This window comes from Macrobrachium nipponense, chromosome 40, assembly GCF_015104395.2.
Source record: "Macrobrachium nipponense isolate FS-2020 chromosome 40, ASM1510439v2, whole genome shotgun sequence".
Classification (NCBI taxonomy): Eukaryota; Metazoa; Arthropoda; class Malacostraca; order Decapoda; family Palaemonidae; genus Macrobrachium; species Macrobrachium nipponense.
Genome location: NC_061101.1, coordinates 44,313,784 through 44,330,432, shown reverse-complemented (window position 1 = coordinate 44,330,432; position 16,649 = coordinate 44,313,784). Strand labels below are relative to the sequence as shown.

General features: G+C 37.4%; 1 protein-coding gene across 1 annotated transcript in view; it reads left to right on the top strand.

Annotated features, from left to right (window-relative positions):
- Window positions 1–15,993, top strand: part of LOC135212125 (peptide transporter family 1-like) — a 40,160-nt gene extending 24,167 nt beyond the window's left edge. The window contains exons 2-6 of the mRNA XM_064245525.1: window positions 6,545–6,797; window positions 9,285–9,505; window positions 11,057–11,223; window positions 11,780–12,576; window positions 14,468–15,993. Of these exons, the coding sequence (XP_064101595.1) occupies window positions 6,558–6,797; window positions 9,285–9,505; window positions 11,057–11,223; window positions 11,780–12,576; window positions 14,468–15,115 (2,073 nt within the window). The 5' untranslated portion in view covers window positions 6,545–6,557 and the 3' untranslated portion in view covers window positions 15,116–15,993. The remainder of the gene's footprint in view (window positions 1–6,544; window positions 6,798–9,284; window positions 9,506–11,056; window positions 11,224–11,779; window positions 12,577–14,467) is intronic.
- The last annotated feature ends 656 nt before the right edge of the window (window positions 15,994–16,649 follow it).

Genomic DNA, 16,649 nt, shown 5'->3' with positions numbered 1-16,649 from the left:
AAATTCAGGCATAATCATTTCGCTCAAAGAACGAAATTAAACCAAGAACCTACATAATCACGACTGCGCATTACCATGACATACTTCAACTGGAAGACTAATTTATTGTATCAGCAAACTTTCACTAAACGAGTCATTTTGATTTTCTGCACTCTGTCTCTCTCTCGCGCGCGCGCACAAACCAGCGACATAAAGTTTGCAAACCACCAATCTTGCCTGACATCTAGGGAGTATTTTGCAGTGGAAGCGTTTTTCTTCTTTATAAAACAGAGCAGAGCACACGTTACGTAAGAGAGGGGTGGAAATAATAGTACTAACACCAATTGTCGCTCTTGTCATTACCGCTATCATTGTAAATCTTCACAAAATTAGCTAAGGTATACCACCATACTACTAATATGAGGTGCAAGGTTACAATACGGCTATTGTTTTCTCAGTCATGCTCATTTTGCGTTGACGAAATACAAAATTGTTCTGGAGTACTGCTCTGTCACTCACAAGGACGAGCTGCAGCTTGGCTACGAACAAGTTTTATTAAATCTATTTTTCGTACTTTGTTTGAGATTTGTGTAGACATTTATGACGAATTAGCAATGAATGGCAACTATATTTAATGCCTAAAAAATACATTTCATTTGAAATTTGCTCAGCATTTTATTTAGTGATGACACGTAATTATGCCATGATAGTGTTATACGTTTGTGTGGAACATGTAAGACAAAAACTACGCTGGGAACGTTTGGCCTCAGCAAATAGGAAGAAAAATGTCAAGTGAGCATTGGTTTTACCCAGATATGATCAGTAATCCATTAAAAAAAAAAAAGCGTTAGGTCGTTAAAAGTTTAGCAAAAACTTGTTCAAGAGAAGGAAAAAATGGTGGCGTTTACCTGGGCCTTTACTTCGCATCATGGTATGAGTTGCCATCGGTTTTAAACTAACGGTGCTCGTGAGTATCCTTGGATATAATTGACGCTAAATAATGTTTTCTGAAATGTAAGTAAAAGCGTTATAAGAAGGTGGTACCTGAGATTTTCCTGGGGTGAAGAGCGTTGCAAATTGTCAATATTAACGTGTACAACAGTCTGGAGAAGTTCTAAATTAATCTGAACATAATATATATAATAGAATGTATATTGCGATACAAGAAACAATAATAAAAGTAAAAACTAAAATGGTAAAATAAATTTAAAAAGGTATTGTTAAGGTTTAAAAAAATACTTTACTTTTTGCCAGCAAATCTCCAAAGTAATACACAATATTATATATTTATATATTATGTGAGTGTGTGTTTGTGCGCAATTATGTGTAGAATAACATAAAATATATTACTCCAATTGTGTTTTGCTCTCTCTCTCTCTCTCTCTCTCTCTCTCTCCTCTCTCTCTCTCTCTCTTAGTGTTTAAAACGGGGTCAATAACCGAGATATTATTATGGCAGTTTTAGTAGGCATAAATCAATCAGTAGTTAGTGTTTAAGAAGCATGTCCCAACGCACTTTTATCTAATACAGTGTTCCAAAACCTTCCCTCTATATTCAAACTAACCCCCTAGTAGCCTCCAAAACATTACCTTATCCGCTATTCTAAGATAAAGGACAATCGCGATGAGGTATTTTCAGATGGGTAAATGTGAAAGTTAATAGGTATCTTACACGAAGATGTACAACAAAATTAAACACGGAGTATGTCTGATAACCACAATTCTTAACCACAATTATGAGTCAGCCTTGCGAGGTTTTACTTTAACGTGTTGCAGTAAAATCAGCAGCAAGTTTTCACGCTGGCGCCCAGCAGACTTCTTCAAGGGAAGCTCTTTGAAGTCTTAATCGATATTGTGTCTATTCATGACTCGTATGCCTTCCAATAGGACATGAAAGAAAGTATTAGAAAAGTCCGCCCCATGAGTGCCTTTCCAGGAAGGATGCTGGACTCCTGCCAGGTGGGGGCGGGGGGGCGAAGATTCCTAAGTCAGCATTCTTTCAGGTGGGTCTCCATTCCCTGCGGGTGCACCAGAGGTCACTTGGGAAAGGCAGCCCAGGATGGGGCCCCTATCATCCGGAATGGTGGGTACCCCAGGGTCTCTCATGGAAAGCAGCCATGAAGGAGAGGTTACGGCTTGGTATCTGGTCTCTTTTGGAGAAAGCAGACCCGAAGTAGGTCCAACTGGTCAGGAGGAGCTCTCACAGGAAAGGCAACCCCGGAGGAAGTCCTCCCTCCTTGCTAGGCAGGAGTCTCAGGGACTTCACAAGGAAGGCTGACCGAGAGGAAGGCTTGATTAGATTCATCTCCTTTAGAATTAGTGGTTCGTGGTGGTCGGTTTCCGTTTACTAACATCAGCCGTTATGACTTTGTTAATCAGTTTTTTATTAAGTTGTCTTTTAACATAGAACTTTCGCTATCACAATTGACCCCTGATCTCATTTTCCTGCCGAGATCGACCAGATTCGCTGAACAGCAGCACCAATATGCGGTCAATGAGTCTCGCTGTCGAACTCCTCAGTTCCAGAGGAGTTTTATTCCTCATACCGTTGGACTGCGGAACGGTCCCTGAGGACGCTGTGCAATAACAATATCAGAAGTTCAGGTAAAATACTTTACCACCCTAAAACAATTATCCTCGTACTTTTACAAATTTACTTGATTTTTATCTATTTATCTAATAACTTATTAAGATTGTTTTCTAATAACTGATCTCTTCTCTTTTTATGTCCGGTTATCTTACGATCAATAATAATTTTCTAAGTCACATCGCGATCGAACCCAGGACTATAAATTTAAGACAAAAGCACTACCAACTAACCCACGCAGGTCACAAATAAGCCTAGGTCCTCAGCGCTTCTGTACCAGTGGCATAATGGGCAGCAGGCTACCCATCTTGCATACCGGGACACTGATGGGTCGGGAAGTTGAGTAACACTGGCAGGTATGCAAAGTGTGTAGCCTGCCCAGGTGACACCTCAGCTACAGTTCTTAGAATTCTACTTCTTTTATGACTTGTGTGTGTCAGTTGGTAGTACCCTTGCCTTTTATTTGGGAGTCCTGGGATCGATCTCGATGTGAGTTAGAAATTAACTTCAACTACACATGTGATTGTATCTATTATTATTATTATTATTATTATTTCGAAAGAACTGCCCCTTTCAAAGACACTTCAGTAAAGCAGAACAGCCACTGGGTGTCGTTTCTCAACCTCTCGAGTAAGTCTCTTTGTAGCGCCACGAAGAAACTAACTAACTCGAGAGACTGCGAAATGACATTGCAGACTTAGAGGCATCCAGACAGCCATTCTGTTGGATGAAGTTTATCATCTTCAAGTGCCATCCCAGAAGCAAACAAATAGATCATCGAAAACATTTACCCCAGATATAACATATCAACACTTTAATAAGATATCTCTGCTTTCTATGAACTGTTACATTTTCGTGTAGTATTTGTCTACATGTCAGCCTCATCGGAATACTCTTAAGTTACAAAGATTTTCCCTCATTTACATTCCTTACTGACGTATGCGTCATACCATATTGATTATCAATAGCTTGGTTAAAAATCTGTTGCTTATTATTCGTTTCGAGAAGATAAATGAATACACGAGCAACTGAACACACGATCAAGCACTAAAGTAGACAGGAAACAAACTTGTTGTGTGCTTATTTTTAAATCCCATAGACATAGTAGCTTATGCATGAAGGATGTACACAGTATTTCTAATATCATTTACACAGTATTAAATCTAATTCAATTTGTGAACGATTTATAGATCCTAAGAATTAGCTTTGAAATATATTGGCGTCTCCAAAGTGCTAGGTGGTTCTGGTGGGTGGTAGACTTTTCGGGGCCAACCCGCCTTTTCCGTCTATAGTTAGATAAAATGCATACTGCACCGCTAATGACGAATGTGAATGTGATATTGCAATCTGCTTGCAGTACGGAAAGCTGCAAATCATGCAAAAATCAACAAAATAGTTTAATTGTGTGTAGGTATGTGTGTGTCACTAACTCTTATCTTAAGGTTGATGAAGGAAAATTCTTTGGTGTAACATTATCGTCATTCGAACAAGTTTGATCTTCTGACATATAAAGGATTCACGTACATGCTCTACATTAATCGTATGCTATATTAGGACCCAATACCCTCCCAAAATGAATCGGATAATTACATCAGTATGGTAATGAAACAATTCGTTTATGCATTTCCCTAACGTGCGCGCGACCCAAAAGTCAAATAAGGAGCGAAACAGGCTGCAGGTGTTGAGAAGCTGAGGATTTGGAGATCGTTGTATTATACAGGGTGTCCATCAAGTTATGGTATAAACTGAAATACTTCGTAAGAATACGGGATAGAATTAATCTGTTAAAAGGATAAGAAAGCTTGATGTGTCTAGTTTTGCTGCTCTTCTGAAATTTTACTCATTATTTGTTTATATCAAGTATTTAATAAGATATTTGTAGGTGCTGAGCGTCGGCATCAACCCACCTCACCATGACAGCCGATTGGCACGTGTGACACACGCAGCTATATTTTTATGAATATTCATCATATCACCGTGTCATTTTATGTAAAGAAATTTGTAGCTTAATTTTTATGTACTACATAAAATGCGACGGTGTTACTGTGATGTGGTAAATATTTATATATAGCTACGCGTTTCAGACGTACCAATCGACTGTCATGGTGGAAATATTTCTATCGGATATTTGATAAATAAATGAATAAATAAATAAAACTTTAGAAAAACGGCAAAACTGCACACATCAAGCTTTCTTATTCTTTTCATAGATTAATTTTATCACGTATAGTTACGAAGCTACAAGAATTTTAAATTGTCCCGTGACTTTGTGGACACCCTATTATTCAATCTCCCGCTAGGCAAACAATTACTGGATCATTTCAGATTTCAAATATAGCCCACACGAGTCATTCCTTGTCAAATAATCTTCAGGCCACCAGGAGTTTATTTGACGTGCTGGAAATGAACCTCCAATTCTATGAGACAAAGTTCTCTTAAAGCGAAAATTGCAGCCATTTAAATATGCATTGTCATTTACATTCCTCACATGAAATTAACTCATTTACGATAGTTACAGGAAAAATAATACAATTGTTTATAGTCTACTGGTGGGATGGGAGGGGGGGGGGGGGTTGAGAAACAATGGTTTGAGGTACCCCCTCCCTGGTCCCGGCTACAGCCATATCTTATGATCTGAATGAGTCCTGCCCTACTTCCCGTTCCTTCTCTTCTGTCTTTCTAGCCTCTTGGCCTCCCAAGCACATCTCATGTGCAAGGTCAGGCGATGAGCTGAATTTCCTTTTTATGAGCAATAGGCTTAACAGTTTTCTTTCATATTTTGAATTCCCATTATTCAGAGTTCTTTGTAATCTAGATGAACAAGCAAAAAAGACCGTTAATTTGCTAAGGAAGGAAAAGCAGAAAAATATAGAGTAAAAAGACAGTGACTGCGAAAATCAGATGAAAACGATAAAAAAGGGAGGAAAATAGCAATAAGCAGAATAATAGACACAAATCGACTGAGAGATATAAAAATAAATTAATGGCTAAAAAATGACCTTTTTCAAGCCTCAAGATTCATCCGCAGTTTAAGCACAGAGCAAAAACTATAACTCAGGAGAAACAACCAACATCATATTCTGAAATGACTGCTATCCTCATTAACACGAAAATATGGAGCTGCTCTCGATCAGGAATATATTCTGCATTGGTTCTAGATTGTGACACTGCATTTCTCATCAGAATGGAATGCTTCATCAAGATTTTAACTAGTATTGTAGAGATGATATGCAAAAACCATCAAAACGTCCTTATGACGATAGGCTTAGTCAATAGAATAGATTTGCATCATTATAATCCTCTTCCTTACTATCTATGAGAACAGTAGACAATAAAATGCACAATTTCGCCTCATCTTTCTTCCGAGGACAAAATCAGCAGTCAAATACAATTTTAACCATACTCTTGTAGATGTAGGGGACAAAATAAGCTACCATAATCTTAATTAGTATTACCCTTACCTTCCCAGAGGACCGAAGAAACTGCCATATAACTAGTATAACGTTCCCTTTCTTGGAAAACTGTGAAAAAAATAAATAATCATAAAGTCCAGTGAAAACTGCAATATATAAACAGAATATGTATTTCATCTTTTACGGGGACAACGAAGAGAATAAACAGTGATATTTACAATTTTTCGTTTTTCTGCCTTTCAGACTCGTTCTTCTTCTTTTAAGATCGCTCTTCTTTTCGGATAGTTCTTCTTCTCAACGCGCTTTTCTCTTCAGCCTCGCTCTTCTTTTCAGATTCGCTCCTCTGCTTTTCAGACCACTCATCTTTTCAGACTCTCTCTTATATGTGTTTTAAGAATGATCCATCCTGCTCTTCTTTTCAGAGTTGCTCTTCTTCTCAGACTGCTTTTCATCTTTTCAGATGCTGTTCTTCTTTTCAGACGGCTCGACTTCTTTTCTGACTCGCTCTTCTTTTAATTATTGTCCAATTCTTCTTCTTCTTCTCATACCGCCCTTCTTCTTTTCAGACTCGCTTCAAAGATGGCGGAGGACAGAGCACAGGCAAAACTGCCCTACCCAAGGTCGGCCTTCTTCGTTCTGGTCGGATACCTGCTGGAACGTTTCGTCTACTATGGGCTCTTCGGCGGCGCCGTCTTCTACATGCAGAGGATGCTGGGCTTCACCTCGTCCTCGGCCTCCACAGTCAAGGCGGTCATGGAGGGCCTCATTTATTTGGCTCCCATCGCTGGCGCCGTTTTGGCCGACACCTATCTGGGAAAAGTAAGTGTCGTGGATCGATTTCTTTCCGTAAATGCAGTCATGATTCCGTTGTTTTTTTTCTTTCTTTTTGTATTTTCTGAAATACAGAGAATAGAATCACAGTAAAAATCGAGAATTGTTATTGTCCGTGAACAGTAAAAGCTATAGTATACAGAACAAAATCAAATGAATGCTTTAAAATTTACAGCATTGATTTGATAACATATTCCCGAAAGTGTGCATATAGGTAAATGAATACTCAGTACTTTTTCATTTGTTTCATAAAACAGTGAATCGAATCAGACAAAATGCACGTAGGATTATATGAGGCTGATTTTGTAATATTCACGAAATGCAATGAATTTGATCCAGCTAACAGTACCCTCATGAAATATAACAGAAAATAGCAACTGTTTTTTTTCAAATAGATGTAATATCTCTATAATAATTAATAGAATTAATAGACAATACTTCATAACATTTGTTTTATGAGTTCCTCGAAAAACATTTAATAGAATCAGACAGGCAATGTCATAGTTTGTGAAGTTGATTTTGTAACACCTTAAAATAAGCAATAGAATTAAATCAGTACAAAATCTAGATCGTCCTCGAAAAATAGTGACAGAATCAAAATGAATACAATCAATACTTCTTAGTATATTTTGTGAACATTGAAATATGTCAATTTTAGACAGTCTATATTTTATAACATTCCTGTACACGCGAATGTACTCAATTGAAAACAGTATTCCAGACCATCAATGTAAAACAGTGAATAGAGCCAAGTCACCCAGTCTATTAATATTATTACCAGGAACCCAAACTCTGTTCATTTTTCTCAGGACCCAAAGAAAATCCAGTCATGTACTATTTTTCAGTGAATGCAATCAGTATTTCATAGTATAGATTTATATGATCTCCCAAACCAGTGGAAAGAATCACGTCATAAATGGGTTTTGAGTAAGAACGCCATTTGTAAACGAAGTAATGCTATTCGTTTTTTCCAAAATCCGGAAACATCTTCAAAGGGCCGAACGATAAATTTCGTGTCTGATGATGAAAGTGGAAATATCATGAATTAAATCATATAGTTTGTATCTATTCTTATTACATTTTAACACTTACATATACTTTACCTTTAGAACATTTGTATGGATACACTTCGCAAAAATCAAATGCCATAACACGTCAATAAAAAGATGTTCACCTTTGTTTCATTAGATACCTGGGTTGACTACTTTGAGATATTTGAACTTGCATTGAAACAGTCCCGTTATTTCCTCCAAGTATCTTTTTATGATTATTTTTACTGAAAGGTGACATAAGTTCAGCCATGCAACTCCACACTACTACTTACGTACTTTTCATCACTGACTTTGAGTTGACCCAGATAAGTCAGGAGGGGATATATTATTCCCTTAAAGAATTGTCACTACAAAGCCTCAAGAAGTTGGAGCTCAAGGCTTTGTAGTGACAAGCGTGTCCTAAAAAGAGCAAAGAATTCAAGAAGTTAAGAGGGCATTGTGGCTATTATAATTTCATATATATATATATATATATATATATATATATATATATATATATATATATATATATATATATATATATGTGTGTGTGTGTGTGTGTGTGTGTGTGTGTGTGTGTGTTTGTGTGTGTGTGTGTGTTATATATATATACTTGTACGTGTAAGTATACATAACAATGGGCCACATACAAGCAAACTTCTTTATTAAATAGCCAATCAATTTCCTAATATTCATGCTTACAAACATACGCCGGCAAATATGCAAATCGTGACAACATACTTTGTATGCAAATTCGAGGTCATTTAATATGTCTGTTCTTGAGTTATTTACTGATGATCGAGGTCAAGGTGACTGGAACACATCATGTGAATGCACGGTCAGACTTAACATGCCACAGTTGGTAGAGACTCAAATTTCGCTACATCATCATAATTCTTTGTAAAAGCTTCTAATATGTAGTACTATGTGGCCTTTTGCTACATAATCTTCACAATTCGGACTACTGAGCAGGACATTATTTCTGATTATAGTTAAAAGCATCCTTGAATAATAGAATTTCTGTCATAACATTTTTGCTTGCCTTATGCAGTTTTATACTGGGTGAAGTGACTTTAGCCCAATGATTTACGAAGATTTCTTTGGCTTTCACTTTTCTTTGTGGGACAAGATTGGTTTTGGAAAAATGCCCTGTCCGGTCTCTTTAGAAAAAAAATTATATATAAGGAAAATCATATCAATGCTGGAATTTTTTTTTGCCAATTTTCCATAGAAAAGTAGGACTGACCTTGGTTATACATCATAGTTTTCCAATTAAAATGAACTGAACACTGTGCATTATATAGTAATCTCGGTTCTGTTAAAATTTACATATTTTTATTTTCACAAAAATGGTGCCAAAATATGAACAATTATTTCCATGAAACAAAAGACTGCATTAGTCTGAAGTGATGAACGGTGTTCAATGACAGTCTTTTTTCCACAGGCAAGAACGGTGCTCATAATGTGCTGTGGATATACCATAGGCGCCGCCATCTTTACACTCTCATCAGTCACGCCAATAATGAGCACCATCACAGCTGCCAAATTCACTGGTATCATCGGTCTCCTGGTGCTTGGCATCTGTGCGGGATTAATGAAAGCTGTCTATTCTTCTCTGGGCGCTGACCAGTTCAAAGTACCAGAACAGAGAGAGGAGCAAAAGAGGTGAGATAATTCTTCAGGGAAGATAAAGTGGTCATTATCATTGGCATAGCACTCAGACCTCTTATTGATAACAGGGCTAGAAGAGTGGTAGCACTTACCAGAAATACTATGGCTAGCAGCCCAAAATCAGGCTTGGAAATCCAGTTAAATTTTGATGTCTGATGTAACTGGCAGTAGTCACAAAAAGCCTGAAAAGATCATTTCATAGAGAATTCCAATTTCCTTTACTTAAAATAGATACACCATCTTTGTGCTCTGCATAATCAGACCAGGAATGGTATCCCTTACTATTTTCAATTCCTCTTGGACCAGTACAATTCTGATGCATAGCTCCCATCTGCACTGGCGTAACTAATGGGGGCCGAGGGAACAGTAGGTATTCCAGGTGGCACTCTGGCACCTTTTGGGCAGGTCTGGTCTGGCAAAATTTTGAATTTTCTAGCATATTTAATCTGATCAGAACACTGAACAGCGATTTATTGACTCTGCTGTTGAACAGTAAGCGATGTTTGACTACGGCTTCGAGAGCAGGCCAGAGTTGTTGAAGGAGAACCACTTGAGCTTCTGCAGTCAAACCAACGGCTTCGAGAATTCGTGAGCACGCCGCAAGAGCAGGCTGGAGTTGTTGAAGGAAGACCAGTTAAGCTTCTGCAGTCCAGTCAACGGCTTCGAGAATTCGTGAGCACGTCGCAAGAGCAGGCTGGAGTTGTTGAAGGAAGACCAGTTAAGCTTCTGCAGTCCAGTCAACGGCTTCGAGAATTCGTGAGCACGTTGCAAGAGCAGGCCGGAATTGTTGAAGGAGGACCACTTGAGCTTCTGCAGTTCATTCGACAGCTTCACGATTTCGTAAACACGTCGCAAGGGCAGGCCAGAGTTGTTGAAGGAGGACCACGTGAGCTTCTGCAGTCCATTCAACGGCTTCGCGAATTCGTGAACTTGTTGCGAGAGCAGGCCGGAGTTGTTGAAGGAGGACCACTTGAGCTTCTGGAGTCCATTCAACAGCTTCACGAATTCGTAAACACGTCGCAAGAGCAGGCCGGAGTTGTTGAAGGAGAACCACTTGAGCTTCTGTAGTCCATCCAACAGTTCAACCTTGATATCTGTGTTCCAAATATTGTTATAATATTGAGACTGTTCTTAAGCGTCGGACTAAGTGTTGCCGTCTGCAAGAGAAGCTTCTCCAAGTTAGTTAATCAAAAACCATCAAAGATCAATTATGAATCAGCTCAGATTGTCAAACCTTGAGATGTCAATAGAGCATGAAATCAATAATCAGTTGGACTTTGATGTTGTTGTTAGCAAATTCGCCTCTAACAAGCTCATAAGGTTCCGTTGTAAATCTGCTGTGCTTTTTTAAGCTTTATGAAATAAAATAAATAACCGAGTTGTTAAGGCTCAAAATGTGCATTTGATTTTCAACATGTTAATACTTTTACGCACGGGAATAGGGCGCCACTAATGTTAGTTATACCACTGCCCATCTGAATTACAGATCAGCACTTTATTTTTTTTTCAGTTTTACAATGATTAGCACTGCCCTTAACGTTGCAGATACTTCTATGCCTTCTACTGGATGATCAACGCGGGGGCTTTCGTCGGTCAATTCATGACTGCCCAGATCCGAGATTCAGTGCAATGCTTCGGAGACGATTGCTATTTTCTGCCATTCGCCATCTTAGTAGGCTTTATGGTTTGCTCCACAGTAATATTTGCAGCTGGTGAGTGGAATTCTTTGGGTACAGTTAGTGCTACATGTATACTGTAATATATATCTGCATATAAGTAGTGCTGTCAATCTCCAGTGCATGAAATGTTGAATTAGTCATTCACAATTGTTCTTCTAATCTGGAGTATTTCAATCAAGTTTTCTTTCTAGTACTTTTTGTCATTCCTGTCAAATACCTAAGTAGGTACCAGAAAATACATGCATTTATAAATAGTATTTTTCCAACCTAAAGGGGTCATCACTGATTTGGGTAGTATCTGAACCAGTGTCACCCCGTCCTGATTTGTGTCATACAAGTTTTCTAGCCTACACAGTCTTCATTACCTTGCTATATAATATGATACGTACTGTATACCTGATAACTTTCTTACATTTCAGTTACTACTGTAGTACATTTCCTTTTCAAGTGCATTTCCTTTTCAAGTGCATGCTCCTGCTGTACAGTACCAGCATGGTCATATCTACTGTGCATGACATGTAAAGGCTTGCTGGCAAGAAATGCATCTTAACTATGATTCTAAATTTTGACACAATTCACTGATTTGCAGGTCGATCACGATACATCGAGGCCCCTCCGGATACAATGTTGATCAATGCCATCAAGTGCGCAGGGTATGCTATACGTAAATCATGGGATAAACATGATCGCAAGCCTGTAGATCACTGGCTTGACCGCTCCAAAGAGAAATACGACAGTAAATTAATCAAGGATGTGAAAATTACTTGCCGTGTTCTTCTCCTCTTTTGTACATATCCCATCTTTTGGGCCTTATTCTACCAAACTTCGACTGGTATGATCTTCCAGGCTAAACGTCTTGATGGCCTTGTAGGCACATACCGTATCCCACCAGAGATGTCATCTTCAATCAATCCTTTGCTGATTCTGACACTTATTCCTCTGTTTGATCTGGTCATTTACCCCTGTTTTGACCGCGCTGCTTTCCTGACGACAGTGACATCCAGAATGATTGCTGGCATGTGTTTTGCGGTCTCCTCCTTTATTGTATATGCCATTGTTAATGTACAGGTTGAGCAGACTCTTATTTTACCAGACCATGCTCGCATCCATATCTACAATGCGTTGCCTTGTGAAGCCAATATCCAGCTGCCTAACTTTAACGCCGTTTTGGAAACAGGAGGACAGGTGGCTGTTCCTGATTTCTTGACCACAAATGCCCAGGAAATCAAGGCCAACATCGAACCCACATGCCCAACTCCAGACATGTCTGATGTAACTGTAGTAACCTTAGGAGGTCATGAAACTACACTGCTGTTATCGCCAGTTGGAGCAAAATCATTACCACCAACTCTTGAGTATATCAAGAGTGAAGACGCTGAGGCAAAGGTTGGTAAGCTGTGAGCAAAAATTAACCTTTATTGCTATAATGATCATTATAAATTGGGTAAACTCTAAGAAGACTAACACAGGTTCATCTTGTACACTTTTCATGGTTCAGTCAAGAATCAGTAATGACAAGAAAGTTCAGTTGCCTAAAAGGTAGATGGAGCACATTCATTTCTTTCTGCAATTAAATTAGCCAGCCACACAATTTAGGCCATTTTATTCTTCAATAATAAACCCTGGAAGTAAACCATATCTACACGACCAAATAATCTCAATAGAATTCAAATAACAATGATAAAATTAATCTTCCTTGATACAACTGGCCAACTTTTTTCTTAATACGATTGACCAACAATGCCTGATAAAATGGTCTCATTATCTGGCACCACATAAGAACCAAAATGGATTAAACAAAACAGCAGCCTTAGAACATTAAATAACAAGTGTTAAAATGAGATTCATTCGCAGCCAAACAAAAATAATAAAACAAAATGCACTACAAGAGCCCCAGACTAACCAAAACACACATCAATTACACTTTGAGTAAAATATGAAGCTATTTCAACTCAAAAACTACACAGTGAAAACGAAATGAACTGAAAAATAGAAAGTAACAGAAAAACAGAGTTACTAAAGAAACTATTCCATATTCCCTCTAACTAACACTGAAGCATGTATATATAATTTGAAATGTAAATGCTGTATGAACACATAATATATTGACTAAACTCATACAGTTATTTAAAAAAGTGGACAGACATACAGTAATGATTGCATACTCACCATACCTTGCAATAAGTACAATACCAACGATATACACATGATTAGCTAAACTTTGCAAAAGGTTTTTAAAGATAAGGAAATCCTATACTACTGACATAGGAAAGAAGAGAGGAATATGACATAAACAGAAATCCCTCATGGCCACATCCAACATACTAATAATAATTGATCACTCTCAAGTCTTTCTAACTGAATAGGCCAGCATGTGAGCAAGTGTTTGTAAGTGCAAATGTTTAATTAACTTTATAAGTTATAAATAAAAGATTTTTAACATCATTAAAATGAACAATGGACTTCATAAACTTTATTTTCTTATTAAAAGTTAGCATGAGTGGCTTAGAACTATCAGCTCTATATCACTAAATAGTGAAGATCACATAATGTATTACGAACCTTCAACATATATTACAGTATTTTCATAACAGACAAATTTAAACTGTCTTGCAACGCAGGAGAAATAAATTATGTACAGTTCACAGAAATCTCTTTAGTCTAATAAAAAAAACTAAAGTAATGCAAGATTTTATTTAGTTTTATAAATAAGTTCTACATTATTTACAGGACCATGTTTAATGCTGTAACTACACAGTATTGCACAGTACAGCATTATCATAAGTACAATGTCAAAGTAATACCAACTAACAAGCAATTAACAATCATATTCCTTAATATTAATATTTTTACATTCCTATCAGAGATAACATAAAAGCATCCAAAAATTTGTCAGTTATTAACACATTCAGTTGACTGAAACCAATGAATCTTTTTCTTTTATCAAATTCCCGGATTCAAACTAAAATTTAATTTCATGTTAACTAGTTCTCATTGAAACCTATGACCCTCGTTTCTTGCATATTATTCCTGTGCTCTCCCAGTTTTATAAGAAATCAACACCAAACATAAAATTATGACCTATAAAACTATTCATTGCAATATCACAGCATATAGTTTAAGTAACAGGACAATAAATTCAGACTGTTAGCAGTATTTCTGAATTTACTGATTTGCAGATTTGAGTTGTAAGTCTAAATATACAATACGTATTGTCCTTTTGCAACCTATATTCATATACTATTTTCCTTAGTAAACACTCATTTTCATTTTCCAGGTGCGCATATTAACCACAACGCCAGATGCTGAGAACGTCACATTAAAGTATGATACCCTGGTACAACAATTTCAGGTGAAAGATGGAATGACTCTATTCCAAACCATTAGCCCCCAAGAGTACAAGGTCTACCTGGGAGAAGTTGAAGTAGGTGATTCTCCGATACACCAGGATGGTGTTTACGATGTTGTTTTGACTGAAACGTCTCTGTTTGTGTTCCCAGTTACAAAACCTGCTTCGGTTCATATGTTGTGGCTCATCCCTCAGTATTTGCTCCTGACGATTGGTGAAGTTCTATTCTCAGTATCTGGTATGGACTTTGCCTACTCAGAAGCTCCGACAGCTATGAAGTCCGTTCTTCAGGCTGCTAACCTCTTCACAATCACTGTAGGCCTATGGCTATTTGCTGGCCTGACAAGTCTGAGCTCTGCCACAGGTGCGTTCCAGCACCGAGCCTCTCAAGAAGCCCTTCTTTATGCGGGTCTTATGGCAGCCAACACGGTCATATTTGTTCTTCTCCTACGATGGTACAATAGAGTGCCAAAGGACGACGGAGAAGAAGCAAATACTGTGGAAGAAAATGAAGACAAACAGCCGCGAGCAATGGCAGCTGACAACAAAGCATTTGTTGAGGATGATGCAGTGTAGGGTAATGAGATTTTGGTTGCATTTAAGGAATTCAAATGAAAGACAATGCATTCACGAAATGTGATATATATGCATTACCTACCTATTTTAGGTGTCTAGACTGATATACTGCAGTGTGTATACACATACTACATGTGTGTAGGGGTAGTATATCACTCGAATTTTCTGTGATACAAGGATAAGGTGTTACGAGAAAAGATGGAAATATAGGACCAATCACTTTGTTTTATCAGCATTTCACAAGTCCTTTTCCATCAAGACCCTGACTAGAGAAGCAGCAGTACAGGAAAGTGTACCAGGCTATTGACAAATGGTTTTATGTCAGGCTTAAAAATTTAGTTATGTTCACGTTACGAATAATAGTATCTAACTTTAGACATCTTGCCGTAATATCCATGCGAAGTGTTGGTAAACATAGCCCTTGGTGAGTATTCCCAAGTCAAAATTACTTATGCATTTACGGTATATGCAAATATCATTGCTATGTGCATGCTATAATTGGTAGGCATTTCATTTTTAGGAAGTATTTCCAAATATATATTTTGCTATTTTTTTTTACAAATATCAATAAACTATTTAATGATTGTAAGGCACATAAGAAAGAAGGGATAGTTTTGCAAAAATTCTTTGGAAACTGTTTTTGAAGTACTGTCCCCATTATTTGCGTAAAGATATGTAAATGTGCATTGAAGCTGTAAAACAGCTTCGTACCATATGTATTTGTTATTTCATACTGTTTGTATTTTTGGCCATCCAACTGGTGTATATACGTATATAGTATAAACTTCACATTTTACTATCATCACTAAAAGACTTATAAAATGAATACAGTATTACGGAAATGTATATATTTTACATGTTCTACAATAAAAAGTAAAATACATAAAGTTTCTTGAATACGAACCTTCACGCAGCACAAGTATGATTTAATTCTCAACTCAGTGATAATAACAATAAGTATTACACCACAATATTTTTTCCTCGTATAATTCCTGTAAAGCATCAAACTAAATAGTACAGTATATAAAAGAGCAAGTTCAGTGGTAGATGAGGAGTCCCTGATTCTGTAATCTTTGGCGTAACTAAGTTTGGAAATTTATTACGAGTTGTCCATCTGTAAATTAGTAGTTTGCATAGACTAGTTGAAAAGAGGACTAGCGACTCCGATGCTAGGGTCCCAAACGGGAATAGCGGGCCCTTTGACAAACGCTCTTACTTTAACTTTTTTGTTGCTGTTTACTAAAGTTTTGATTAAGAAAAAGTAGTCTTTTATTACTGTTTTCTAATAAACATCATTTAAATATTTTCTTTTATCAAAGCTTAGGGTTAAAAAAATTGATTTTATTTTTGTCTTTTACTCTAATTGCTGTTATGTTTTCTTATATCATCATGCTTGACCATTTGGGGCAAACGCTGAACTCACCAGCAACAAGGACATCCTTAACATCAAAGTAAAAATTTCCACCAAACCGCTGCTGGCCTGTCCAAAAAATTTCTCAAGAGGATCTTGAGAAAATACAGAAGGCAAAACATA